At 43.3% G+C, this 27,971-nt stretch overlaps 1 protein-coding gene across 3 annotated transcripts in view; it reads left to right on the forward strand.

Moving 5' to 3' along the window:
• PIKFYVE (phosphoinositide kinase, FYVE-type zinc finger containing) overlaps window positions 1–27,971 on the forward strand; it is a 455,233-nt gene that overhangs the window by 269,084 nt on the left and 158,178 nt on the right. For all 3 annotated transcript variants that reach the window (XM_073633422.1, XM_073633423.1, XM_073633424.1), the window contains one exon: window positions 9,579–9,636. In XM_073633422.1, coding sequence (XP_073489523.1) covers window positions 9,579–9,636 — 58 coding nt within the window. The remainder of the gene's footprint in view (window positions 1–9,578; window positions 9,637–27,971) is intronic.

Below are 27,971 nucleotides of genomic sequence, written 5' to 3' on the forward strand. Positions count from 1 at the left end.
GTTTTGACACATTATCTACAATGAGGGGCAAAAGAAGAAAAATTGTGTTCCTCACAAGTCCTTCCTTCACATAAGATGTTCAAATCATCCTGTACTGAACCCCTCAAAAAGGCCTATAAATCAATATTAAGGCTGAGAGACTCAGTGGTTTTAAGTGAGTAAATCCAATGGGGTTCTTTTTATAAAAAGTTTGTTCCAGTCTCCGCCTCTGGGATCAGGGACAACCACATCCAAAGCTCAGAAGCATAGTGATGGAACATGATGGTTGTAAACATTCACAATGTGTCTCCCTATGGCCAATTAAATGTCACCTGAAGTGGCAGCCTGTATATGCTCCTTGATCCTGTGCCATAATTTTCTTATTCAAGTAAGTATTCTTTAAAGTGGTTGTAAAAGCTCAAGGTTTTTTAGATTCTATGCATGAAGGTAAAAAAACCTATGCGCAGCAGCGCCCCTTTAATACTGGCCTGAGCCCCATCTCGATCCAGCCATGTACATGAGCAGCGGCTCTTCCGGGTCTCTTCCTCATTGGCTGAGACAGCAGCAGGAGCCATTGGCTCCCACTAATGTCAATCACAGCCAGTAAGCCAATGGGGGGGCAGAACCATGCTCCGTGTGTAAATAGACACAGAGCAGTGGCTTGGGAGTGAGCTTGCTATGGGGGCACTCGGCAGAGGGGAAGGACCAGGAGATCTGGCAGGGGGACCTGAGAAGTGGAGGGTTGCGGCTGCTCTGTAAAACCATTGCACAGAAGCAGGTAAGTACAGATGTGCGTACTCGGCTTTTCGGGGTTATACCGGATGATGCCCGCAGCTGCAGGCATTAACCCGGTACCGTTGTTTAGAGCAGGCGTTTGGCTATCCGAGTATAACAACCGATGCGGCTAAAAGCCGCTCGGCTGTTACACCGGAGGAGCAGGAGGGGACGTCCCCGCCGCTCTTACCGGGCCTCCCGTTCCATCGGGAGGCCCGATGACCAATCAGCCGCAGCGGCTTCGTTCCAGCCTCCTAATCGTAAACACAGAAGCAACATCATGACGTCACTTCCCATTTACTCGGCTGCCAATGGCGCTGGTTTTAAAAAAAAATACACAGTATTCAGAATCACCGTTTTAGGCGGTCTGAATACTTTGAAGTGCAAAGGAGGGATCGGGGGGTCTTTTAGACCCCCGATCCCTCCATAAAGAGTACCTGTCACCACCTATTACTGTCACAAGGGATGTTTACATTCCTTGTGACAGCAATAAAAGTCATCAAAATTTTTTATTTTTTAAACACAATTTATAAATCCTAAAAATAAAATAAGAAAAAAAAAATTTTTAAAGCGTCCCCGCGAGCTCGCTCAGCAAAGAAAACACATACGGAAGTTGCGCCCACATATGTAAACGGTGTTCAAATCGCACATGTGAGGTATCGCCGCGATCGTCGGAGCGAGAGCAATAATTCTAGCACTGGACCTCTTCTGTAACTCTAACCTGGTAACCGTAAAAAAAATTTTAAGCGTCGCCTATGGAAATTCTTAGGTACCGTAGTTTGTCACCATTCCACAAGTGCGTGCAATTATAAAGCGTGACATGTTTGGTAACATCTTTCACATTATACAAAAAAATGTGGGTAACTTTCTTGTTTGGATTTTTTAAAATTCATGAAAGTCTCCCTTTTCCCAAAAATTTGCGTTTAAAACACCGCTAAAATATTGCAACAATCTCCATTTTATTCTCTGCTAAAAAAAAAAAAAATATATATATATATATATATATATATATATATATATATATATATATATATATATATATATATATATATATATATATATATATATATATATATATATATATATAAATATAAATGTTTGGGGGTTCTAAGTAATTTTCTAGCAAAAAATACGGATTTTAACTTGTAAACACCAAATTTCAAAAATAGGCTTAGTCATGAAAGGATAAAAAAAAGAAAGTAAAAAAAAAAAAATCTGAAAATCTGCCTTTAATATCCTGCACTGTAAAAAGTACCCTCTATTGCTCTGCCTCTTCCAAATTTCTGTTTTCCTTTTTTATTGCTGTTGTGATCTGTCTTTCTGTCAGAGGGTGGATACTATAGTTTTCATGGACTCGCTGTATTTAGGATCTTAGTCACCCTCTTTGCCACTCCTGAGATGGACTATGGGATTTGGAGTGTGCATAAAACAGTACACATGACCACAAATAAGGTGCACTGCCCCTTCCATGGAGAATTGAAGGGGAAAAGTGGTTTGGGAACTCAAGAAGGATGTTTCAAGCAGGCAGAAAAACATAGTAAATAATTTCATGAAAAATAAACTACAGGGCCATCAGGTAATGGATGTGTATGGATTATTTTTGTAGAATAAGGAGATCATTAAGTGCCATTTTAGGAGCTCAGACAGCCCTGAAAGATTGCTGAAAGCTTTTTAACATCTTGCTGTTTACAGTTCTTATACAATCTAAAGCCCATGTCTACAAGGCCTTACTAACTAAAAAAAACTTGAAAACATAATTCAAGTTTTATAGGAGTAATTTTTAAAACTAAAAGAGCAGTTCAGTGATTCCTTGGTCATGCCCAGTGCCTGGACATGCACTAAGTTTCCAGCAGGAAATTAAAGGATAGTCATCAGCAAAAATAGGGATGAGCCGAACACCTCTCGTTTCGGATCGCAGCAGAACATGTGAACAGGCAAAAAAATTCATTCGAACACTGTTAAAGTATATGGGACACGAAGATGAATAATCAAAAGTGCTAATTTTAAAGGCTTATATGCATGGTATCGTCATAAAAAGTGTTTGGGAACCTGGGTCCTGCCCCAGGGGACATGTATCAATGCAAAAAAAAGTTTTAAAACGGCTGTTTTTCGGGAGCAGTGATTTTAATAATGCTTAAAGTGAAACAATAAAAGTGAAATATTCCTTTAAATTTTGTACCTGGGGGTGTCTATAGTATGCCTGTAAAGTGGTGCATTTTTCTCGTGTTTAAAATAGTCCCTGCACAAAATTACATTTCTACAGGAAAAAGTCATTTAAAAGTACTTGCGGCTATAATGAATTGTTGGTCCCGGCAATACAGATAAAAGAAGTCATTGGAAAAAATGACATGGGATCCCCCCAGTTCATTACCAGGCCCTTTTGGGTCTGGTAAAAATATTAAGGGGAATCCCGAACTAAAATTAAAAAAAAAAAAAATTGTGTGGTGGTCCCCCCAAATTCCATACCAGGCCCTTCAAGTCTGGTATGGATATTAAGGGGAACCCCGTGCCAATTTTTTAAAAAAAATGGCGTGTGGGTCCCCCAAAAATCCATACCAGACCCTTATCCGAGCACGCAACCTGGCAGGCCACAGGAAAAGAGGGGGGGGCCATTTCACAAAAGTGTCAAAGGTACAAATGACAAGACACGGCTTGGGACAAGTCCTTTATTAAAAAATAAAAATGTCCCACGAAGTCCATTCATCATCTTTTGCTCCGCCGACAGACTGAAAAAAAAAAAGCCGCGACCGACCCGCCTCCATGGGAGACACCCGCCGTATGACGTGTCTTCGCTTTGACAGTTCTTTTATAACTGAGGGCGGGGCCACACGGTGACGTTCCCGGGTGACCTAGCCCCCCTCTGACACACGGGGACTTCCCTATGGCTTTCCCAGGGCGTCAGAGGTGGCCTGGGCCACCTGTTTATGTAACCGTGTGGCCCCTCTGACGCCCCGGGAAAGCCATAGGGAGGTCCCCGTGCGTCAGAGGGGGGCAGAGTCACCTAGGAATGTCACCTTGTGGCCTCGCCCTCAGTTAAAAAAGAACGGTCAAAGAGAAGACGCGTCATACGGCGGGTGTCTCCCATGGAGGCCGGTCAGTCGCTCCTTTTTTTTTTTATTTTTTTATTTTTTTATTTTTTTTTTTTTTTCCTTTTTTCGGTCCGTCGGCGGAGCGAGGGAAGATGAATGGACTTTGTGGGACTTTTTTATTTTTTAATAAAGGACTTGTCCCAAGCCGTGTCTTGTCATTTGTACCATTTTGACACCTTTTTTGTGAAATGGTAGGGGGGTACATTTGTACCTAGATACCATTTCACACGGGGAGAGGCCGGCATCTGGGGGTCCCCTTGTTAAAGGGGGCTTCCTGATGCCGATTAGCCCCCCGCCTGCAGACCCCCTCAACCACAGGGCAAGGTTTGTGGGGATGAGGCCCTTGTCCCCATCAACATGGGGACAAGGTGCTTTGGGGGGCTACCCCAAAGCACCCTCCTCATGTTAAGGGCATGTGGCCTGGTACGGTTCAGGAGGGGGGGGGGTGCTATCCTGTCCCCTCCTCTTTTCCTGCGGCCTGCTAGGTTGCATGCTCGGATAAGGGTCTGGTATGGATTTTTGAGGGGACCCCCACGCCATTTTTTTTTTTTATTTTGGTGCGGGGTTCCCCTTAAAATTATAAGGGGGACCCCCACGCCATTTTTTTTTGGTTCGGGGTTCCCCTTAATTATACCAGACCCAAAGGGCCTGGAAATGGACTGGGGGGATCCCATGTCGTTTTTTTCAATGACTTCTTTTATCTGTATTGCCGGGACCGGCAATTCATTATAGCCGCGAGTACTTTTAAATTACGTTTTTTCCTTTAGAAATGTCATTTTGTGCAGGGACTATTCTAAACATGGGAAAAATGCACCACTTTACAGGCATACGATAGACACCCCCCAGGTACGAAATTTAAAAGAATATTTCACTTTTATTGTTTCACTTTAAGCATTATTAATGCTTTCGCTGCTCCCGAAAAACCGATGTTTGATGGGCTTAATATAACCCAATTGTGAGTATGGATGTGCTCAGGACATGAGTCTGAACATACCTGAGCTGTCACAGGAAGCTGTCAAAGTGGCCAGCCAATCATAGGCCGCAAAGGCATGCCCTTCCCTGCAGCTGCAGCCAGGTATACAAGGGGCATGTATACCTGCAGCTACACCTCCAGGAAAAAATGAATTGTAGTATGGATAGATCACATCTATTACCTGTATCCACTCAATTGGTGCTAGACGCACCAGCAAACATGAGTACATGCCCTTAAAGCATTTGTAAACCCAAAACTTCATATTCCTGATATGTGCCTGCCGTACCATGTACTTGTATAGGAAAGTATCCTGTTCTCTTTGTAATGCTTCCTTTATGTGGAATCGTGGTGTTTCTGCCAATCTCTTTGCTTTCCTATTAAAAACTGACCACACTAAGCAGGAGAGCAAACCGTGGTCAGTTCTCTAGCTATGCTGGGAACTCGGTGTGCTCGCCTCCCAATGTTCAGACTTGTCCTGACATGCCCCCATTGCACAGCCATTTACTGGGAAGTTTAGTGTGCTGCTGCTTCTCCCCCCCCCCCCCCCCCAGCTCTTATACAGCTAAGAACAGAGGGAATGTGCTAACCTCTAAAAAAGCGAAAAAAAGGTATTTACAATGTAATTTTTATATCTATTCAAAATGCTTTGTCTTTCATTTCCATTTTTTCCATTTTAAACTGAATAGGTGGTTTTAAAAGGTGATAGTTTACAGTTTACAAACTTCTAGTCTAGATTTGGCTGCAAGACTGGTGACAATGGTGATGTCACGGGACTTTATAGATCAATTTACTTTTGAATGCTGTAAATTATGTATTTAATTTGTTGGCGATTGGATTTTACATTTATAAAAGTATATTGTGAAGTTACAAGCATCTTTTATTGGTTTATTTAGCATTGTCGGGGATGTAAAAATAATTGACACATTTAAATTGATGCAGGTTGACACTGTTACTGCAAATTTAGGCAGATTAATTATGCTGCATTAAAGTGACTGTCAACGATCACCTTGTAAAACAACTTATTTTACGGTTTTACTGCGGCAGGTTGGCTCGGCTGGTTGGCTCCTTACGTTGCTTTTCCTTTTGGCCACTAGGGCGCGCGCACATGTCCGCAGCGTGTGCCTGAAGCCGATGCAAGTGCCCAGCCTGCGCGATGACCGCTGGGCACCTGCGATCGCTCGTGACAGAGCGAGAACCGGGATCTGTGTGTGTAAACACGCCAATCCCGGTTCCTTCAGGGGAGTAGAGACAGATCGTGTGTTCATACTAAGTATGAACAACGATCTCTCTCTCCTCCTAGACAGTCCCATCCCCCCTACAGTTAGAACACACCTAGGGAACGCAATTAACCCCTTGATCGCCCCATAGTGTTAATTCCTTCCTTGCCAGTGCCGTTTAGACAGTAATCAGTGCATTTTTATAGAACTGATCACTGTATAATTGTCAGTGGTCCCAAAAATGTGTCAAAAGTGTTGATTTTGTCTGCCGCAATATCACAGTCCCGATAAAAAGGACAGATCGCTGCCGTTACTGGTAAAAAAAATAATAATAAAATGCCATAAATCTATCCCCTATTTTGTAGACTCTATAACATTTTTGCGCAAACCAATCAATATACGCTTATTACAATTTTTTATTTATTTTTTTTTTTTACACATCGGCCTAAACTGAGGAAAAAATGTGGGATATTTAAGCAAAAAGTAAAAGACATTGATTTTTTTTTTTTTCTTTCAAAATTGTCGCTCTTCTTTTGTTTATAGCGCAAAAAATAAAAACTGCAGAGGTGATCAAATACAACCAAAAGGAAGCTCTATTTGTCAATTTTGTTTGCGCACGACCGCGCAATTGTCAGTTAAAGTAACGCAGTGCCGTATTGCAAAAAATAGCCTGGTCATTGAGCAGCCGTATCTTCCGGGGCTGAAGTGGTTAAAATAGAAATTAAATGCAAAACATTTATGTAAACATTTATGTTTACACAAATTAAGCAATACAAAGAGAACAGTATGGTTTTTCATGCAAGCACATGGTACAGCAGGCACATATCAGGAATCTGAAATGTTGGGTTTACAAATGCTGTAAGGGCATGTACTCATAAGTGTTTGCTGAGTCTAGCACCAATTGAGTGCAGCGTAATGATGTCTCTTCCCAAGACGGCAGTTATTTCTGGTGGAAACAGGTATAATACATGAGGCTGTAATACATGCACTATAAAGCATACAAGCTGTGTTCAGTTCTGACCACATAGTCAGGAAGTGTTGACACCTGGACGAGCCAAGGAATGTTAAATGTAAAAGTACTACCGGGAATCTGAAGCATAGCATGAAACCCACATGTATGGGCCAAATTCTTATTGGTAGATAGCAGGCCAGGATTAATTTGATAGTCCTAAAGATTAATTCTTGGTAAAGCAATTTTTACGAAGTTACTATACATTGTTCCAGATTGGACCATTGTAAGTATGTACTGTATGTGCCATACCTGTGAGATTCCCACGGAAGCTGGAAATCCCTGAAGTAGCCACCACCCCTACAGTTATTGCTGCTAGCCTTCGGTGTTCCTGTGCCAAGTGGCTGCCCTGTGGGATTGTGAACACAGGAGATCACTCACTTGGCACAGAAGCCATTCAGTGAGCGCTTTTCATTTTCTCAATTAATTCAAAGTGTTCTCTGTTTAAATGAGGCGGAGAGGTGGGATGGTGACATCCCTAACTCCTCATCCAATCAGAGAACAATTTGCAGAGAAAATTAGGTTTTCTCTGAATGGCCCCTGTGCAAAGATCAGTAAGCAGCATTGCAGATGCTCGGGATTGGCCCTTGCGGCTAATGGAGATCAGTGTAGTAGTTGTGCTGACTACAGTGATTTTTTTTTTTTTTTTTTCCCCATGTGGATACCACAGGTATGGCACATACATACACACTTACATTGGTCCAAGCTGGACTGATGTAACTACCATATGTAAAAATTGGCATACCTGGGACTCGGCTTTAAAGAGTAACTTTGTTGAGAAAAATCCTTCCCCTCTGGGTGATCTATGTATATTGCAAGAATTTTAACAAACTGTTGCAGATTCCTACCTTTTGTTTAGAAGAAATTGTCTGTGTCCATGTGCAAAATGACTGTGAAAGGGCATAGCTTCATAATTCTCAATCGGCTGCTGCACTTGCAAGGCTCTAATGAGGTAAGTGGCATTTCCCTAAGGGAGCATCTCAGCAAAAATTATATTTTTGTTGCAGAGGATGCTCAAAATCTGACGTGTATCTTAGTTCAGACTTATGGGAAAAGCAGTAAGCCAAAACACTCAGGAAATTACATTTCTGGGGGGTGTTTTGTACATCATCTGTGTACAGAACACCTCCAGGTTGCCATATTGCATTGCATTTTACAGAAAATTACAGTGCTGCAGATTAAACAGGAGTGGTATGTTTTTGGGTTGCACCGATACCATTTTTTACTGGCAAAAAACGAGTACTGATACTTGCGGTTAAGTACTCACCGATACCGAGTAACAATGTTGCAAACAAAGATTTCAGTGCAGCTACTCATATAATCCACCATCAGAAAAGCTCACAGGTGCTTGAGCCACAGTTGCCCATCTGAGAGTAATAGTCCATAAAGATGATCCGCACAATCGCTTATGCTCTAGAATCTTACTTTTATTCAGGAAACCAGTGTGCAAATGCAGTCAGTTGATGTGCTTCAGCTTATATGGCTTTAATTATAATGTAATCATAACTATGATTAAAGCCATGTAGGCTGAAACGCATCGACTGCATTTGCGTACTGCACACGGTTTCCTGAATAAAAGTAAGAGTTTGGAGCATAAGCAATAGTGCGGATTATCTTTATGAGCCGAGTACCATTACCTTTTTTAACATTTCCTGCCTGAATCACTTGTGGTTTCCTGCACCGCTCCTTTATGAACCCAGGCTGAATTCACTATGACGAGCCTGGGTTCGCACAGGAGTGGTGCGGGATACTGCATGCGATTCAGACAGGAATCGCACCACATTCCTTTTCAAATCGCATGTGGTTCTTTGCAGTGTTATTTGAGCCCGTTCATTTTGTATGGGTTCAAATCGCACCACAATGTTGTCAGTTTCAGGTATCGGAGCATTTATACGAGTTCTCGTGCAAATACTCGGTATCTGCACAACCCTAGTATTTTTTATTAACATTAAATTGCATTATGATTTGTTATTTTTTCCCCATGAAAGTGGAGTTGCCCTTCAAGTACACCCTCTTGGTAAAGCTTTCATAGTATTGTAAATGTAAAACACAAATATTGCCGTCCATAGAATTTTTTTTATTTTATATTTATAACCGCTATGAATATTTGGTTGGCTTTTTATGTTTTTATTTATTTATTTATTTTTTAAGTATCATTATGTAAAAACTAGGGGTCGCCGATGCATTTATAATTGTGTAATCTTCAACATTTTCAATTGCAGCAGATAAAGCTTTAAAGCGAACAATATTATTTGTGAAGGCGTTCAATCAGCAGGCTATTCACACTTAGTGCTACAAAAGGCTACGAGAGGTGTATTGACATGCCAGCCCTCAAACAGAAGAAATCCAATTATTGTCTTCCTGCTCTTGTTTTAAACTGTAATTCAGTTCTTTGTGTGATGCGTAGCATGCAATCTCTAGGAAGCTTAGGTCAATTATAGGATATATTCATATGTTTTAGTACAATGTCTGTTCAATACATTGATATCTTGCTGAGTGTTACATATATGTAACATCTTTCTCTATTTGCTTTTTAGGGAAGTGGCATGGATGCTTCACCACGAAATTCCTCTCCTGCTCAAAATGGAGATAAAGGTTTGTCAATTCTGTGGTCTGTTTTTTTTTTTTTTTTTAATTCCACGACTGAGTGTTCAAATATCTTGTGTAGTGGGAAGTGAATGGAAGTTTGATTAATAACCAGTCATCTGCATAGCTGTTGTACCTTTTTATATCCTGTATTGGATTTCACTTTAGTCAACTCAAAGCTAGAGATCTTTATAGGAGCAGTTTTTTGTTAGGCTGGGCGTTCACTATACAGCAAAGATGGACCAATCTCCCGCTGTGCCCCCCCTGCTGTCATGTTACCCGAGCGCATTCAGTCAGGATGTTCACAATGTTAATCTAACAATTCTCTGCCTGGTTCCTTTGTTTATTAATCAGTGGATGTTGGGTGAGAAGCAATGGACAGTGCCACCCATTGAGCAAAATTTGGTTGGTTTATGGTCCGCTTTAAAGAAGAATTCAAGGTATAGATATTTTATACTTGGTTACACTGGTCTAGCTTGAACCAATAAAGCTTTGTATAATACCATATCTGGCTGAAGCTCCTGGAAGCTGGAAACCACTGAAGTAGACCCTGCTACTGCAGTGGTCTCCACTTGCTTTCATGCCCTGTGCTGTGTGGCTAGCCTGCTGCTTTCTGAACACATTAGGTCGACCACTCTCCATTCAGAGAATGCTTTGTATATCCTGAATGAATGCAAAGCGTTCTCGGATTCGATGAGGTGTGGTGATGACATCATGTGGTGGCTGCGCTGATCATTGAGCACTTGCATTGCAAGCTTTATGATGCATACTCAATCTGAGGCTGGGTATTAGTCTATAATGTACTGACCACTAATCGGCAGCAAGGAGGCTATGTGTAGTAGGTTCCATAGGGGTGGGCAGGATATTTGGAGTTCATCTTTTCTTTGTTTTTTTTTTTCTTCGAAAAGGTCAACCTACACTTTAAGACTACATCTACTCCGGTTTAAATTTTTTTCGCAATGGAAGGTGTTTTGACTGAAAACTACCCCTAAGGCAGGCCATAGACGGTGCAAAGTTTTTTTTCCTGCAATTAAATTTGCACGATCCCCCCATCAACACAGACCGTACTGACAAGGGAATCCCTCCTGCCTAGACATTGTATTCTCCAGGAGAAGACAGTGATTATTGCTAGCAGCTATAGCGGCTGCTACCAATGATCGCAAGTAAAATCTGGCAGACTGGTTGTACCCAAGTTGAATGATCAATTTGGTACATTCATCCTGCACACACATGGTTTGAAACTCTATGGTCAGCCTTGGATGCCCCCCCCCCCGTTTTTTTTTTTTCTTAACACACTACATCCCCAGTCCACCAAGCTGTGGAGGTGTATATAGACCTGAACTATTTAAACCTCTTTTTGCTATGCTATTAAGATTTATTGACCAGTAAAGATATTTTAGTAGAATTAATAAAATAGAGAGGGAGATATTATATGCCCTGTTTAAAAATTGTTGAGTTTCTTGGTTCACTTGGCTCCATGGTAACACAATTGCATTCAGTGCCACTTCAGAAGATTCTGCAGCTGAGAAGAGTGAAACAAATTCACAATTGTCAGAAAGCTGAGGACAAGGAACACACTGCTTATGTGATTATTGCACTACTCGCGTTGTCTGTGCTGTGGAATATTTTGCTAGTTTGATACAAAATTTTCCTCTTTGCATACTTAGGTGGGGCAGGGTAACCTATTTGCAAATAATAAAATCAGCAAGGTAGTGAACTTACTGAGCATATAATTCATTATTGGTGGGAGAAGTGGCCATGTACAGTCTCATTCTTGCAAGCAGTGTGTGTTTTTTATGAGCATTTCTTGAGACATTTAGGTAAGAAATATAACTCAATATTAGTTTAGGTAGAAATGATGAACACTTCCAACTGCTGAAAATTGTAGTAAACATGCACAGGGATTGCTAACACTTCACATAAAGGTGCCAGCTATTCAAGTGGATGTAAACACTCTCCTATACCCAGTGCAGTGAACAGCCTCAGATGATACACAGAGATTAAACCAATTCTCCTACGTAAGTTTTACATGTATATCTATCTGCTGTCTTCAGCCTTATATAGAATTTAGAAAGTGCACATTGTGTTAGAGATTTTCTCTTCCTGTTCAGCACTGGGAAATGATTCTTGGCATACAGCCAAGACAGCTGATTGGAGGAAAGGCACACATCCCCCCTCCACATATGCAGAGACTTGCAGAGCTGTGCTGTGATAAGTTGAGCTCTCTGCTAATCCATTTATAGCAACCTCCCTCTACACCAAATTTCAGACTGGTTTTATCTTGGTTGACCGAGACTTTGTCAGAAGTTATAATGCTGATAACAGAGCAACGAAACCGCAGAAAGACACGAGACTCAGGGCTTTGTGAGAGATCAGAAAACGCTACAGATATATGTGCTTGGGTCAAATTTCATGAATCGGGTTTACATCCACTTTGAAGGGAACAGGAAAATATTTGGTCATATATTGCATCCATCGGCTGAATTGGGGAAGACTGTAGTGGTTCCAGATAGTGAGGTATTGTGAAAGGACATATCCCATTCAACCCATTCTTCCATCTGCCCCTTTTGTGAGATGCCTTAGAGCAGGGGTCTCAAACTTGCAGCCCTCCAGCTGTTGCGGAACTAAAAGCCCCATGAGGCATTGCAAGCAGACTGTTTCAAGCATGACTCGCAGAGCCATGATGGGACTTGTAGTTTCGCAACAGCTTGAGGGTGGCCAGTTTGAGACCCCTTACTTAAAGTGATGATAAACCCTCAGTTTTCAAGCAGTTTCTGCAGCTGATTTACTCAGATTATGCAGCTTTTTTTTATCTTTTAATTTTTGTTTGTTTCCGTTTTAAACATGTTATCATGACTGCTGCCCTGGATTTATTTTTTTAGGGTGACTCCTTTCCTTTGCAGCATGCTATAGAATCACCCTTGCATGCAGGAACTTGAGTTGTGCCTCCCTACACTGTGCATTAATACAGCAATGTAGGTTAGGATGACAAAGCACTCCCTGCTCCTACCACCTTTTCCTCCTCCCTGCTCCACGCTAACAGACTAGTTTGAGACAGCACTGTCCACTGTTAAGACTTTCCTGTGAACAAGGGAAGTTCAGGGAAGCAACACGAAGGAAGCAGAAGCCAGCAGCATTGAAAAGTGTGAACTGCAAGTACTGGGATAAGACTTTTAACATAATTTACTACAAAATATTAGAAATGTTTGGCTTAATACACTGAGCACCAAAAACAAAGCATTCTACTTTAAAGCTAAACTCCAGTCAGACAGACATAAATCAAATATAGAGAATCCTAATATGTCTTGATATCCGCCTCATTTTCCAGAACAGAAGGATTCTGAGTGAGAGACTGAGGGGCATCACTCCATTTCTTTGCAGTGTCTTAATTCTTTTAACATGTTTTACATGCTAACTGGAAAGGGAGAACATAGCATAACCTTAGCAATGAGTGTCTGTGTCGTCATTAACCAATCATTGGCAAGGGCAGGCTGGTGACCGAGCTGTTTGCTTAAAATGTTATATTAAATTTTTGTTTTTGTTTTTTTGTTTGTTAAAAAAAAAGTCATACTTGTCTGCTCTGTGCAGTGGCTGTGCACCAGCCCTGATCCTCCTCTTTTTGGGTCCCCTGCTGGTGCTCCTGTCCATTCCCTTCTTCATAGTGCCCCCATAGCAAGCAGCTTCCATGCACTCACGGAGCATGGCTTGGCCCTGCCCCTGCTCTCTCCTCATTGGCTCACTGGCTGTGATTAAGCCGATGGCTACCACTGCATATCAGCCAATGAGGGGGAAGAGACCCAGGAGAGCCGAGGCTCTTGTGCACATCGCTGGATGGAGATGGGGCTTAGGCAAGTTTTAGGGGGTGCTGGGGGCATAGAATGCATGAAAGGAAAAAAAACCTTGAGCCTTTACGACCACATTAGTTGCACAGAGGAAAAGCAGTTACCAGCCTAGTAAGTTGTGTAGAAAGGCTGAACAGATGTGCTAAAACACAATATTACACACAGCACATAGGTGTGACTGGGCCCTTAGACATGACATTTTTATAGAATTTGACACGCCTAAATCCTCTAATTACTAAATAGTCCTCTAACTGAAACATAAGCATATGACATTGTGCCTATGTTTCTGGTTACCACTTTCTCACCAAACCCTTGATCTAATCCTCAAGACCATAGTCTGCAGATACTTCAACATCCCTTCTGCCACCTCCTGCCACCTCCTGCACCTCCCCGTTAAAGCTGTCAAAGCTACACAGTGCAGGCACAAATAGGGCAGACCTTAGGGGAGGCACCATGGCCTGCAACCACTCCAGCATCCCATATGCTTTGCATGTTAAAGCAGAACTTCAGTCATTTTTTCATCTTTCCATCTATTAAATCTTCTGCCCTTGTTTTAACTTTGGATAGGAAATACCTTATATAGCCCACTTCCTGTTTCTTGTCTGGTAAAAAGGTCTAGGCATGACCTTATGCACAGCTCTCTCTCACTCTGGTGAGAGTTTGCCAGGAAGGGAGGGGGAGGAGTCATAAGCGGGCCAATGAGAGCTGCAGGGCTGGAGGTGTATTTATGTAAAGCCAGGAAGTGAACAGGCAGCAGCTTCAGCTGCCCACAGTTAAAATGGATGCAGCCAGACTTTGTGGAGGGAGATTTCTGCAGCATATTTGGCAAGTACAGAATCGCAACATATATAAAATAATATGCAAAGAGGTTGGAGGAAAGCTTCAGAATGGCAGATATTTTTTTTACATGTAGCACCCTCTACCAATAGGTAGGTGCTAGTAATGGGTTTTTTACTAGGGACAGTCAGCACAGGCAAATTTAGGCAGGCCTATGCTGCAAGCTAGGCCTGTCTGTTTTGATCTGGGGGCTGGGAGTGGTCAGAGTAGCAGTGGGTGTGACCACCTGTGCTCTAGTTCTGGGGCGCCTCCCCTGCTTCCAGAGAGAAGATCTTGGAAGAGGGTCTGGAACTGGAGTGGCAGGCAGCTCATGTGGGAGCCCTGACCAATCCCCAATTGGTATTGGCAGGGGACGGGCCTCCTATATAAGCTGAGGTGATATGCCAGTGGAGAGGAGAAGTCAACTGAAGTGAGGAATGGAATGCTAGGCAGGAGGGATACTTCCATCTGGGGGGGGGGGGGGGGGTGTACCGATCACAGGAGAAGGCCCAGGAAGAGCTGTGAAGGAACTTTGCCTCTCTACACGGTCATTGGCATTGTCTTTTTGTCTTTGCCACCACATGGTCGGTGGTAAAGAACTCCTGGAGCAGAGGGGCAGGTGAAGCTGTCGGAACGCATGATCCGGTCAAATTCCTCATCAAGGACTCAGGGCAATGAAAGGTCGGTGAGTGTTACCACAGGGGAGGGCTGCATGTGCCAGGAAGTCTGTGAGGGAACTCTGCTTCTACGCGGTCATTAGCAGAGTCTTCATCAGTCACATGGTGAATGATGAGTCCTGGATCAGAGAAGAGACTGTGGGGATCTGTGTCAAGTCGATGTGGCCTGAGGGCACAGAAGATTTGCAAGTTGGGCTGGCTGGGAACAGTAGTCTACCATCCAAAAACATGCTTTTAAACTACTAGGCCTCCGGGGAGAGGTTCTGCAGGCCTCATGCCTAGTAGCAGCGAGCAACCAGAGCCTGTCTAAGGGCTTATTCAGAGTGGGTCCCTATTACTCAATAGAAGAAGATGTGGCATGACTTTAACTCAGTAACTACAAGTTTGAGCAGGAGGAAAAAGAGTTCTAAGACCATCATTTTTACACAGTCAAAAATTATGTCTTCATCCTTCACACGGTGATGGATGGGGAATTCTTAGAAGAAATAGTCTGCGGAAGTTTAGCAGAGGAGGAGCAACAGTCTGCCGGTAAATGCAGGAGGAGATTCATATTCAGTTTAATGCACGTTCAATCTTCTGGCTCTAACTTTATGCTATTTTGCTTAAATCCTAAAATATGGTGGAAATTATATGTTCTATGGGCATCCCATATCCCTATTCCCTATCAAAGTTGTACCCCCCAATAAAACAAAAAAAAAACAAAAAAAAAAAAAAAAACAGCAAAAGACTGTTCATTGTGTCTGAAAGTGATGTATGAAGTCTGGAAGCAGGGTGAATTGGTGGATTGTTTGTTACTAGCGGCAACTACATCGCTACATACAAATTATGTGAGCAGACTGCAGTTCCTCTTTAATATGCCGATCTGCACATACCTAACTGGGGAAAAAAAAAAAAATTAAAACTCCTCACCCACATCTACATCCTTGCTGATGGACAGACATTTTAGAAATATTTATTAAAGCGGAGTTCCACCCTAAAGTGGAACTTCCGCTCATTGGATTCCTCCCCCCCTCTGGTGCCTCAATTGGCACCTTTCAGGGAGGAGGGGGGTGCAGATACCTGTAAAATACAGGTATCTGCACCCACTTCGGGGCATAGCTAGCCGCAAATACCCCCCCCCCCCCCCCCCCCCCCTCGTTGCTACGTAAGTAGTATTTGTCTTCAGACTGAAACAACAACTGTAATTTTCTCAAATGTAGTTGAAGTGGAATTCCAGCCCAAACCTTTTTGGGGAAATGCTGTCATTGGGGCATTTTCTGGTGACAGTGGTCACTAGGTATGGATAAAATCTTCCCAAATGGGACCCAGACAGCAGTAAACACCTGACCGATTCTGATGCTTTGCCAATCCAAAAAATAAATCCCTGTATTACATTTTTGATTAGTACACTGTTTTAAGCAAGGAGGGGATTGGTGTAAATTTCCCATGTTTAGTGCTTTTTGGTGTCCTTTTTAATCTTTTATCCCAGTATATTTTTTGTTACGGTTACCCATTGAAATCAAAATCACAAGTTAGAATAGTATCTGGAGGTGTAATAATGGATTTTAGGTGGGAGAATTAAAACAATGCTTATTCTGTTAAAAAATCGCTTAACTCCGTTACTGACTCAGCAGGGTTTTACAGAAAAGCCCTGTGTTCTAAACATTATGTAAATCCGTGACATATCCCATGTAACCTGTATAATATAGCCTGCAGTGACGGTCAGCTATTATCTCGGTTATGCCTCGTTCCACTGTGAAAAGGATATATTCATGTTGAATACAATGCACAATGTTCAGAAATGCTTTAATATAGTTAAAAGCACTGGGAACTTACAATAAATCAATAGGTCAACTATATCCACTAATGAGACTTGATTTTCTGTGATGGCTCCAGCAAAGTAGGTTACACAAATGCTTCTACATGCACCAGGAAACACATGCCTATAGAAGGAACATTGTGTTTAAATTGAGTGACAAGAATGTCTTATTAGCTTGTTAGTACATTTACACTTTGAATGTAGAAAGGGGAAAGAAAACAAAACATTTGACCTTCAGTCTGTGTTCACACATGATCACGGGCGGAATCGCAAGTCGCATTCACTTTAATGGGACGGCTGGTGATGCGGCAGTTTGTAGTGTACATGGATTTGCAAAACAATGGAATAAAGGAATATTCCTGAACTTTGTTTTATCTCATGGTTACTGTGAAATTGTGTGAATGCATCGATGTAGTGCATGTTATATCAGCTTGCAGAGCTTGGATTCATTGCATGAGTTTACTAAAAATGTAAATATTGCAGAATATACAGCCCCATGCTACATAAGTAAGCTCCATTTCATGCTGAATAAACTAAATTATTAATGTATCTAAAACTGTGCTAGGCACTGCGTCACTTTAACTGACAATTGCGCGGTTGTGCGAGGCTGTACCCAAACAAAATTGACGTCCTTTTTTTTTCCCCACAAACAGAGCTTTCTTTTGGTGGTATTTGATTGCCTCTGCAGTTTTTATTTTTTGCGCTATAAACAAGAGCGACAATTTTGAAAAAAAACATTAGTTTTGCTATAATAAATATCCCACAATTTTTAATCAAAAAAAAATTTTTCTTCTTCAGTTTAGGTTGATATGTATTCTTCTACATATTTTTGGTAAAAAAAAAATCACAATAAGCGTATATTGATTGGTTTGCGCAAAAGTTATAGCGTCTACAAAATAGGGGTTACATTTATGGCATTTTCATCTTTTTTTTTAACTAGTAATGGCGGCGATTTGCTATTTTTATCAGGACTGCAACATTATGGTGAACACATCGGACACTTTTGACACATTTTTGAAACCATTGACAGTTAAACAGCGATATAAAAATGCACTGATTACTGTGTAAATGTCACTGGCAGAGAAGGGGTTAACACTAGGGAGCGATCAAGGGGTTAATTGTGTTCCCTAGTGTGTGTTCTAACTGGGGGGGGGGGCTGACTAGGAGGAGACAGAGATCGGTGTTCATACATAGTATGAACACACAATCTGTCTCCTCTCCCCTGAAAGAACCGGGATCTGTGTGTTTACACACACAGGTCCCGGTTCTCGCTCTATCACGAGCGATCGTGGGAGCCCGGCGGTCAGCGCGCCCGCATTCCATCAGGGTCGGGCACATGCTGCGGGCACACACCCCTAGTGGCCAAAAGGTGACTAATCATTTTGCCCAGCCGTGCCATTCTGCCGCAGTAAAACTGCGGCGGCTGGTCGGCAATCAGTTAATCGTTGTTTTTTTTTTTTTTGTTAGCCACCCTGGTTGCAAATACCATTGTACAATCACTAAAATCTCAAATAAGCTTGCTTTCTTTAAAATAATACCTAATGATCCTGCCATGATAGTACAATTGATATTATCCCCAATATAAATCTCTGATTCTGTCATTTTTATACATTTTTTTTTTTTAATTTTAAATGTCCCTATTCATGTGTTGGTGTACTTGGATAAGAATAGGAATGCACAACCGAGAGAGCCTCGATGCAACATGTGGCTTGCATATGGTATATTTGCAAATGTGTGCAACATAGACCTTGGTTTAATTAAAAACAAATTAAAATGTCCTTTTGCTAATTAGATAGCATTGAATGCTGGGTAATAATTTTTTTGCATTGTGCACAGCGGATAAATGGCTAAAGTATTACACAAGGGTGAAACTACTTTCAATTTCAAAATAATACTTAATGATTCTGCCATGATAGTACAATCAGAATAGGACTGCACAACAGAGAGATCCTCAATGCAACATGTGGCTTGCATATGCTAAATATGCAAATGTGTGTAACATAGACCTTGGTTTAATTGAAAACAAATTAAAAAGGTCTTCTTACTGATTAGATAGCATTCACCCAAGGGTGAAACCACTCTAAGGCTACTTTCACACTGAGGTGCTTTACAGGTGCTAAAATTAGCGCCTGCATAGCGTCTGTAAAGAGCCTCTTCTGTCTCTCCAGTGTGAAAGCCCGAGGGCTTTCACACTGGAGCGGTGTGAAGTCCTGCAAGCCGCATCTTTGCAGTGCTGTAGCAGCGGTTTATACACCGCTTCTAAAGCTTCCCTGCCCATTGAAAGCAATGGGACAGCGCCGCCTAACCCTTTTTCGGCCACTAGCGGGGGTTAAAACCACCCTGCTAGCGGCCGAAAAGCGCTGCTAAAACGAAGGAATAGCACCGCTTTGTCGACACCCGCCCCAGTGTGAAAGTAGCCTAAATGTTTCAATTTCAGAGCTCCCCCCCAAACACCCTTGTCTGATGGCCAGCAACATTCAACCCACTTGCCCTGAGTCCAGATTGTCCTGGACCCCCCCAGTCTGTGACTAGACATCAAAAGTAGAAGCAGGACAGTAATGAGGTAATGCTCATGCTCCTTCTCAGCACATGAACTGATTGGCTCCTTCTGCAGTAGCCGTAGTCTTCCTTTCACACTCGAGCACTGCCAAACAGGAAAAGTAAAATGCTGATACCAGGTCAAGTTCAAGTATTGAGACTGCTTGCATGTAAGAAATACATTTAATGATTTCTGATTTAAATACAGAGCTGCCTTAGGGCTCTTTCACATGGGCTTTCCAATTTAGGTCAGCCTGTCAGTTTTTCAGGTGGACCTGATCAGACACTCCATGCACCTCCTATGGAGTGGCGGATGTCAGTGGTTACATGTCCGCTCACATCCGCCACTATCCGATCCTGTCCTTGAAATCCAGACGGATGGAAACCCCTATTTTCCATCTGATTGGGGAATCGGATCAGAAAACGGACAGGCGGTCCATTTTCATCCGATCTCCATAGAGGACAGCGTGGCTTTGACAGGTCCAGCTCAGCAGAGTGAGCAGAGACGGACTTGTCATCCGCCTGCTCAGCAAGGATCAGTGGAGCAATCCCTGCTGAGCAAAGCGGAGTCCGTACACGGACAAACCCGTGTGAAAGGGGCCTTAAATTAGAATTTGTTAGGGACAGGCTGTGTTTTATTCGGCAGCGGTACGGGTGATGTCCCGTCTGCTACCGGAGCTAAAATGAGTCTGCCTGAGTGCTACTCCACTGTTCAAGGGTAGCTTTGTATTTTTATCAATGAATACAAGACTTCCTCTGATTGGCTGAAGTAGGTGGTGTCTTGTCTTCCATCTCAGCCAGTCAAAGGAGGCCTTGTATTCACTGATAAAATGATAAAGCCTTACTTGAATGGCAGAAACCCATTCAGGCCAGCTTGGTTTAGTTCAGGCAGCAGGTGGGAAGTCAATCGTTCTGCTGCCGAACATGGAGGCGTATATTGTATGTAGTGAATATTCCAATGCAGCACACACAACAGCAGCATTGTGATCTAGAGAAATAGTTTGTATGGGCCAGCTTGTCCCAAGCCAACTATATAGAGCCATAGTACAGTTGAAATTCTACTTTAAAGTGCTGTTTTTTTGTTTGTTTTTTGTTTGCTTTTCAGCAGTCTGCGGGGAACCCGCTGACAGCTGATGAGTCATCCATTATTAGAGACTCGGCGGCTGACTTGCCGGCCCACTCCTTGGCAACCAGCGGTTTTTGACAAACTGTGTGGGGGTCCCCTCGACCCCCACACTGTTTTTTGACAAATCCTGCATGTCATACTGTCAGCAAAACCCTGGTGGTAAATATTGCATGCTTTTTTACTCTCTGCTCTAATGGTGAATTAGACTTGAGTTTTAAAGCGATAATTACTGTCATTTTCTCCCCTCAGTAAATACCGCATAATAATTTTTTTTTTTTAAGAATTGGACTTTATTTACCGCATGCGATAATGTATGCAAATGAGTAATATGATGCCCTGCAACACTTAAAAAAAATTGTCAGGAAAGAATCGCTATCCTCTTGAACAGCATTTCTTAAACTTTTTAACATGGAGAATCCCTTGAAAAAACAGGTCTCACAATTATTATTTCTTTATCGTACATCCCAGGACACAGAGCCGGTTGTTATTTTAACTACTTGGGTTATATGCCACCTATAGGTAAATGGACACTGGTAGATCAATCAAACAGGAAGTCCTCCCCTATATAACACCTCCTACACAGGAAGCACATCCGTTTTTTTTCGCCAGTGTCTGTAAGGTGGTGGTCACTGATACATGTGCTCTTGGAGCATACTTGGAGGTCTGGACAGTTCTATTAAGAATCATGGACTTCAATTGGATCTATTCGAAGAAGCAATCAACCAAAATGGATGGTACCCGAGCCTCATTATAAGGAGAGAAGATTCCTTGAGGTTTGACTGTAATGCAGCCTTATGGCGCTGGACCCTCCGTAATGGAGCCCTGTGCAGTGTTTGTTCTGACCAAGGTTCTTTTCTGCAGGGTGCTACACAGGTCCAGGGGAGTGGACCCCACATTTAGGGGGACCAAGTCTCTTAAGGTCTTTTATGAAAAAAGCTCGCTGTGATGGGTGAAGATTGGACTCCTGTTATGTTCAGAGTCCTGCAGCAGGAATGGTAAGTATGCATTTGTTTCTCTTTTAACCAGTTCATGTCTATGTAGGGGGGCAGAATGGCTCTCCTACGCAAAACCCCGTACAGGTACGGGGTTCCTTTAAGAGCCGCCAGGGGGCGCGCGCCCGCTGAGCGGCCGAGGACCCAATGCGCATGGCTGGTTGTCATGTGCACCAGCACAGGGATTTGTGTGTGTATAAACACACACAAATCCCTGTGCTGTCAGAGGAGAGGAGACATGTTGTTTGTTCTTACTATGTAGGAACAGCTATATGTCTCCTCTCCTACTCCGTCCTATCCCCATACAGTTAGAACACACATTTAAAACAGTAATTTGCATGCAATGCATTTTTATAGCTCTGATTGCTGTATAAATGTCAATGGTCCCAAAAATGTGTCAAGTGTCCGATCTGTCCTTCGCAATACCGCTAAAAATCGCAGATCACCGCCATTACTAGTATAAAAATAAAAATGCCATAAATATTTCCCATAGTGTATAGATGGTATAACTTTTGCGCAAATCAATCAATATATGCTTATTGAGATTTTCTTTTTTTTTCTTTACCAAAAATATGTAGAAGAATATGTATTGGCCTAAACTGATACATTTTGTTTTTTAAAAACATTTTTGGGGATATTTATTATAGCAAAAAGTAAAAAAAAAAATATATTTTTTTTTTTCAAAATTGTCGCTCTTTTGTGTATAGCACAAGAAATAAAAACCGCAGAGGTGATCAAATGGCACGAAAACAAAGCTCTATTTGTGGGGAAAAAGGACGCAAATTTTGTTTGGGTACCGCATTGCATGACCGCGCAATTACCAGTTAAAGCGACGCAGTACCAAATTGTAAAAAGTGCTCTGGTCAGGAAGGGTGTAAAACCTTCCGGGGCTGAAGTGGTTAAAAAAAGAGATCTGACTGTCTTCTCCCTGTGGCCACTGGGGGCAAGGTGCTGTTTAATCATGCTGTGTACTTTGTTGTGTTGGCTGCGGTTTCTCCTCCAGCCACTAGGGGGCGCAGGCTCGCTCAGTATGGCCTATTTTTTATATAGGCAGGAAGTGGAAGGGCGACCATGTTGCCGTGTGGTCGACAGGTTTAGCAGGGCCTTTGGAGACACAACGGCAGCCCATGGATACTAACAAAGTGCGAGTCATGATTGTATGCTGTATATTTACTGCGTTCAACTGTAAGTCGATACACCCCTGGACAGGTAGCAGTTCACTTTAAAGTGTTTTTCTTTATTGTACATCATGGGACACAGAGCCACAGTAATTACTGTATGGGTTATATGGCACCTTCAGGTGATGGACAATGGCACACCCTAGACAGGAAGCTCAATTCCCTATATAACCCCCCCTTTACCGGGAGTACCTCTGTTTTTTCGCCAGTGTCTTAGGTGTTGGTCACAAGTAAAGATGTGCTAGGCTGAGCTCCACTGGAATATTCCTTTTCTGGGGCATGCTATGCAACTGGATCTATTCAAAGTGTCTTTTCCAGGCCGAATTGAATGGTACCCGGGCCTCGTGTCGGAAGAAACGTGGTTTTGCCTGTAACGCTTCTCTTTTTAGAGAGCTGGACGCCGGGATCCAGTGTTTGGTTTTTTCAGCCATATTCCTAGCGGGGTGCTTTACAGGTCCAGGAGTGTGAAACCCCCGATAAAAAGGGGCCCCGATCCCTGAAGGTTTTTTAACGGAGCCCACCGTGTGTGGTGAAGATTGGGTCTGTTTGGTTTACCACAGAACCCTGCAGCTGGATGAGGTAAGGAAGATTCCTAAGGAATGTTTCTAATTCTTGTTGGTTTTCTCTTTTAAGTAAATGTTGTCATGCCTAAAGTTGCCACTGGGGGCTGTCAGGAGCATGTACCTGATTCCATGGTCGTCAGTCTCGCTCTTTGTCACAAGCTGCACGCTTCCTCCAGCCCAAGCCACAGGTAAGATGTGGGAAGGAAGGTTTTTCTCTTGAATGTCCCCCCACCTGGACAGCTTCTCTCCAGGAGGCAGAGGGAGCATGGGTCAGTCGGCGGTATGCCGCTGCCATTACGACGGTTCTCCATCCAGCAGCTCTCCTCCTCTCCTCCACCCCAGCCCCCCTCCACGTGCGATCCGGATGGATCAGAGACATGCTCGCGCAGGAAAACAGTCTCTTTTGAAAAAAGAGGGGGGTGCGGTGGGTGGCCGGAGGAAGGGGCGGGGCCTAACGGCATCAGCGTGATTCAGCGACCACAACGCGGGCTGCGTAAGCTATAAGGTGCACCTTTTTCAGGTACATACAGCTGTAGGAGGGACACAGAGCAGACGGGTGGCATGTGAGTGTTGGTGACACAGGCATTCCCAGGACACGTTTACTTAGGATCAGGCTGAGCATTAATAGCAGCGGCAGTTGCTGGACTATTTGCTCAGTAGTGGGTGCATTTTTTTAGTAGTACCACTTTGTGCTCAGCACTATGACCAGAGGGGGTGGTACAAATACCACAAAAAACAAGGGCACAAAGGGGTCACCCTCAGGCCCTAAGGACCCTCCCTCCACAACACCATCCCCCCCTGAAGTTCTAGGGAGGCTGGTCAGAGTGAGCCATCGGGGTCGTCAGGGGCTGCAATTGCTTCCGACATTTAAGCCCCTGTCTATATAACTGAGGAGGTTTTCTCCTCAGCTATGATTGGATTGGAGGAAAGGTTAGTGGCTTTAATCGCATCTTCAGAGTGGAAGAAAACGCATTAAGTCCCCTTCCCCTTCTTCCAGGATCCTCAAACAAAGGAACAGTGGGAAAGGGAAGATGAATCCCCCTCAGGGGACCGTAAAGAGATTGATCACTCCTCTTCCGAGGGATCAAGTGGGGAAGGACCTTCTTCAGCTTCACAAGCTGAGAAATTGCTGTTGCATTCTCTTACTGAAATGGTTCGCTCCACATTTAAGCTGCCCTTGACTGAGTCGGTTGAAGAGCCCACTTCTTGTTTGGGTTCACTAAAGCCTCCTCATGCTTTGCGTGCCTTTCCTGTCCATTCGTTGCTGGAAAAGCTTTTGTATTCTGAGTGGGATCACCCAGATAAGCATTTTTTTTACCACAACACTTCATCCTATGGAGGAAAGATTTACTAAGATGTGGAGTATACCAGCAACTGACGCTGCTATATCCTCTGTGAATAAAAGTTTGACTTGTCCGGTTGATAATCCGCAAATTCTTAGGGATCCAACTGATAAAAAATTGGAATTCCTGTTAAACATTTTCTCTTTGGCAGGTTCAGTGGCTCAACCTGCAGTGGCGGCAATTGGGGTATGTCAGTCCTTGAGAGACCATTTGAAACAGGTGCTCAAGGTTTTCCTTGAATAGCAGGCCTAGGATTCAGCCGAGCTGCCAGCGGCTTTGTGTTTTGCAATTGACGCAATCAGAGATTCTATTCTTCAAACCTCTCGCCTTAAGCTTGGGTTGGTACATATGCATAGAATCTTATGGTTGAAAAGTTGGTCAGCCGAAGCTGCATGCAAAAAGCTCCTGGCTGGTTTTCCTTTTTGCAGTGAAAAGCTGTTTGGGACTGATTTGGACAAATATTTCCAAAAGATATCAAGTGGGAAAAGTACCCTTTTGCAAGTTAAGAAAAGGAGTAAACGTCCCTCATTCAAACGGGCTCTTTCTCCAGTGCCAGGGGCATCAGCATCCAGGCAGTCGCGACGCCCTCCACCATCAGGTTCAAGAGGATAAACCTCAGGGTCAACTCCAGGGACAAAAGAAGTCCTGGGGGAGGAAACCTACAAGGCAGAACGCTAAAGCCTCTTTATGAAGGGGCACCCCCGCTTGTTTGAGTGGGGGGGAAGACTTCTGCAGTTCTCAAGGGTCTGGCAGGAGGAATTTCGAGAAAGATGGGTGCTCTCCACAATAACTCTAGGTTATAAACTAGAGTTTTGAAAATTCCCGTCTCATTGGTTCCTCAGGTCAAATGTCCCCAAATATCCAGAGAAAAAAGTCTCTCTTTCAAGTGTTAGACCGACTTTTGTCGCAAAAAGTGATCATGGTGGTCCCCATGGAAGAGCAGGGGTTGGGGTTTTATTCAAACCTTTTCACTGTGCCAAAACCAAATGGAAATGTCAGACCCATTCTAGATCTCAAAGATCTAAACCAGTTCCTGAAAATTCGCTCTCTTCGCATTGAGTCAATCAGATCAGTAGTATCCATCCTACAAGGAGGAGAACTTCTGGCATCAATCGACATAATCAAGGATGCATGCCTGCATGTACCTATTTTCCCTGCTTACCAGAAATATCTGCGTTTCGAAGTAGAAAAACGTAATTTTTTAGTTTGTAGCCTTGCCTTTCGGTCTAGCTACTGCATCTCGGGTGTTTACAAAACTTCTGGCCCTTCCTCTGGCCAGAATAAGGACTCTAGGTATAACCATAATATACCGAGACGATTTGCTCTTGATAGACCGCTCGGTAGCCCGCCTGGACCAAAGTATGGTCACCACAGTCAACTACCTGAAATACCTAGGTTGGCTCCTCAACCTAGAGAAATCTTTAAAGCCAGCAAGAAGATTAGAATACTTGGGACTGGTTATAGATACAGCCCAGAAGAGTGTGTTTGTACCCTAGGGAAAGATCAGCGCCATAAAGGAGCTAATTCAGGTGGTCAGATCGAAGAAGGGTCCTTCTATTCGCCTTTGCAAGAGGTTGTTGGGGAAGATGGTGGCTTCATTTGAAGCGGTTCCCTATGCTCAGTTTCATTCGAGACTGCTGCAAAACAGTATCCTGTCTGCCTGGAACAAGGTCCAAGCACTAGATTTTCCGATGCGTTTGTTGCCAAAAGTGCACCAGAGCCTCAGTTGGTGGAGGACATCCAGGAATCTGCAGAAGGGGAAATCCTCCCGTTGCCTGGAAGGTGGCAACAACAGATGCCAGCCTTTTGGGTTGGGGAGCCATCCTGGAAGAAGCGTCTGTTCAAGAGAAATGGTCCAGAACCATTCTTGCCCATCAACATTCTGGATTCGGGCAGCGCACCTAGTCCTAAAGGCCTGGACATTCAGGTTGTGCGATTCTCCTGTCAGGATTCAATCCGACAATGCCACAGCAGTGGCTTTTATCAATCACCAAGGGGGCACCAGAAGTCAGGCAGCCCAGAGAGAGGTGAACCACATCCTAACCTGGGCAGAAAAGCATTTGCCATGCATATCGGCAATCTTCACTCCAGGGGTAGAGAACTGGCAGGCGGACTGCTTAAGTCGCCAGCAGTTCCCGGGGGAATGGTCCCTTCACCCCGACATCTTCCTGGCTATATGCCAAAGATGGGGGATCCCAGACATAGATCTGTTTGCGTCCCGGTTCAACAACAAAGTCGACAACTTTGTGTCAAGAACAAGGGATCCACTCGCATGCGGAACAGATGCATTGGTGACCCCGTGGGATCTGTTCTCACTGATTTATGCATTCCCTCCTATTCTGCTGCTACCATGACCTCTTTGCAGGATCAAGCAGCAAAAGAAGTTGGTGGTTCTTGTGGCCCAGAAAATCTTGTTATGCAGAAATAGTAAAAATGGCGGTAGGGGCCCCATGGACCCTACCACCATGTCCAGACCTGCTATCGCAGGGACCAGTATTCTATACTACCTTACAAACACTAAATTTAATGGTTTGGCTATTGAAACCCACATTCTGAGGAATTGTGGGCTTTCAGGCTCAGTGATATCTACTTTGTTTAATGCAAGGAGGCCAGCTACCAGAGTCATTTTTATTATAGAGACTCGAAGGCATATGTTTCCTGGTGTGAATCCAGGGGTTGGCATCCTAGAAAATGTTATAGGTAGAATCCTTGCCTTTCTGAAAATGGGGTTAGAGATGAAGCTGGCCTTGAGTAATCTCAAAGGCCAGGTCTCTGCCTTATCGGTATTGTTTCAACGAACACTTGCTTCGCATTCTTTGGTCCAAAGCTTTATATATAGGGTAACACGGCTTAATCCAACGGCTAAAGCACCCCTGAACCCTTGGGACTTGAATTTAGTTCTGTCAGCATTACAGAAACCACCTTTTGAGCCGATACAACATATTTCCTTGGTCCTTTTGACAAGGAAGCTGTTTTTTCTGATAGCCATATCTTCTGCAAGAAGGGCATCAGAATTGTCTGCCCTTCCTTGTAAAGAGCCATATTTAATTATTCACAAGGATAGGGTAGTATTGCCCACTCGTCCTAGTTTTCTGCTGAAGGTGGTTTCATCTAAACCAGGATATTCTACCTTCATTTTTTTATTTCCGGAACCCTGTTCTACGGAAGAAAGGTCACTACATTCTCTGGATGTAGTGAGAGCCGTCAAAATCTATTTAAAGGCGACTGCTCAGATTCGGAAAACAGATGTTTTGTGTTTGTTGCCTGAAGGTCCTAGGAAAGGACAGGCAGCGTCGAAATCTACTATTGCCAAATGAAATCGGCAAGTAATTATTCAAGCTTATGGTTTGAAGAGGAAAACTCCACCAGGGCTGTTAGTGCTTCGTGGGCAGTGCATCACCTAGCCTCCATGGCTCAAATCTACAAGGCTGCAACTTAGTTTTTAGTCCATACATTCACCAGATTCTATCA

Source organism: Aquarana catesbeiana, linkage group LG06 (genome assembly GCF_042186555.1).
Source record: "Aquarana catesbeiana isolate 2022-GZ linkage group LG06, ASM4218655v1, whole genome shotgun sequence".
NCBI lineage: Eukaryota > Metazoa > Chordata > Amphibia > Anura > Ranidae > Aquarana > Aquarana catesbeiana.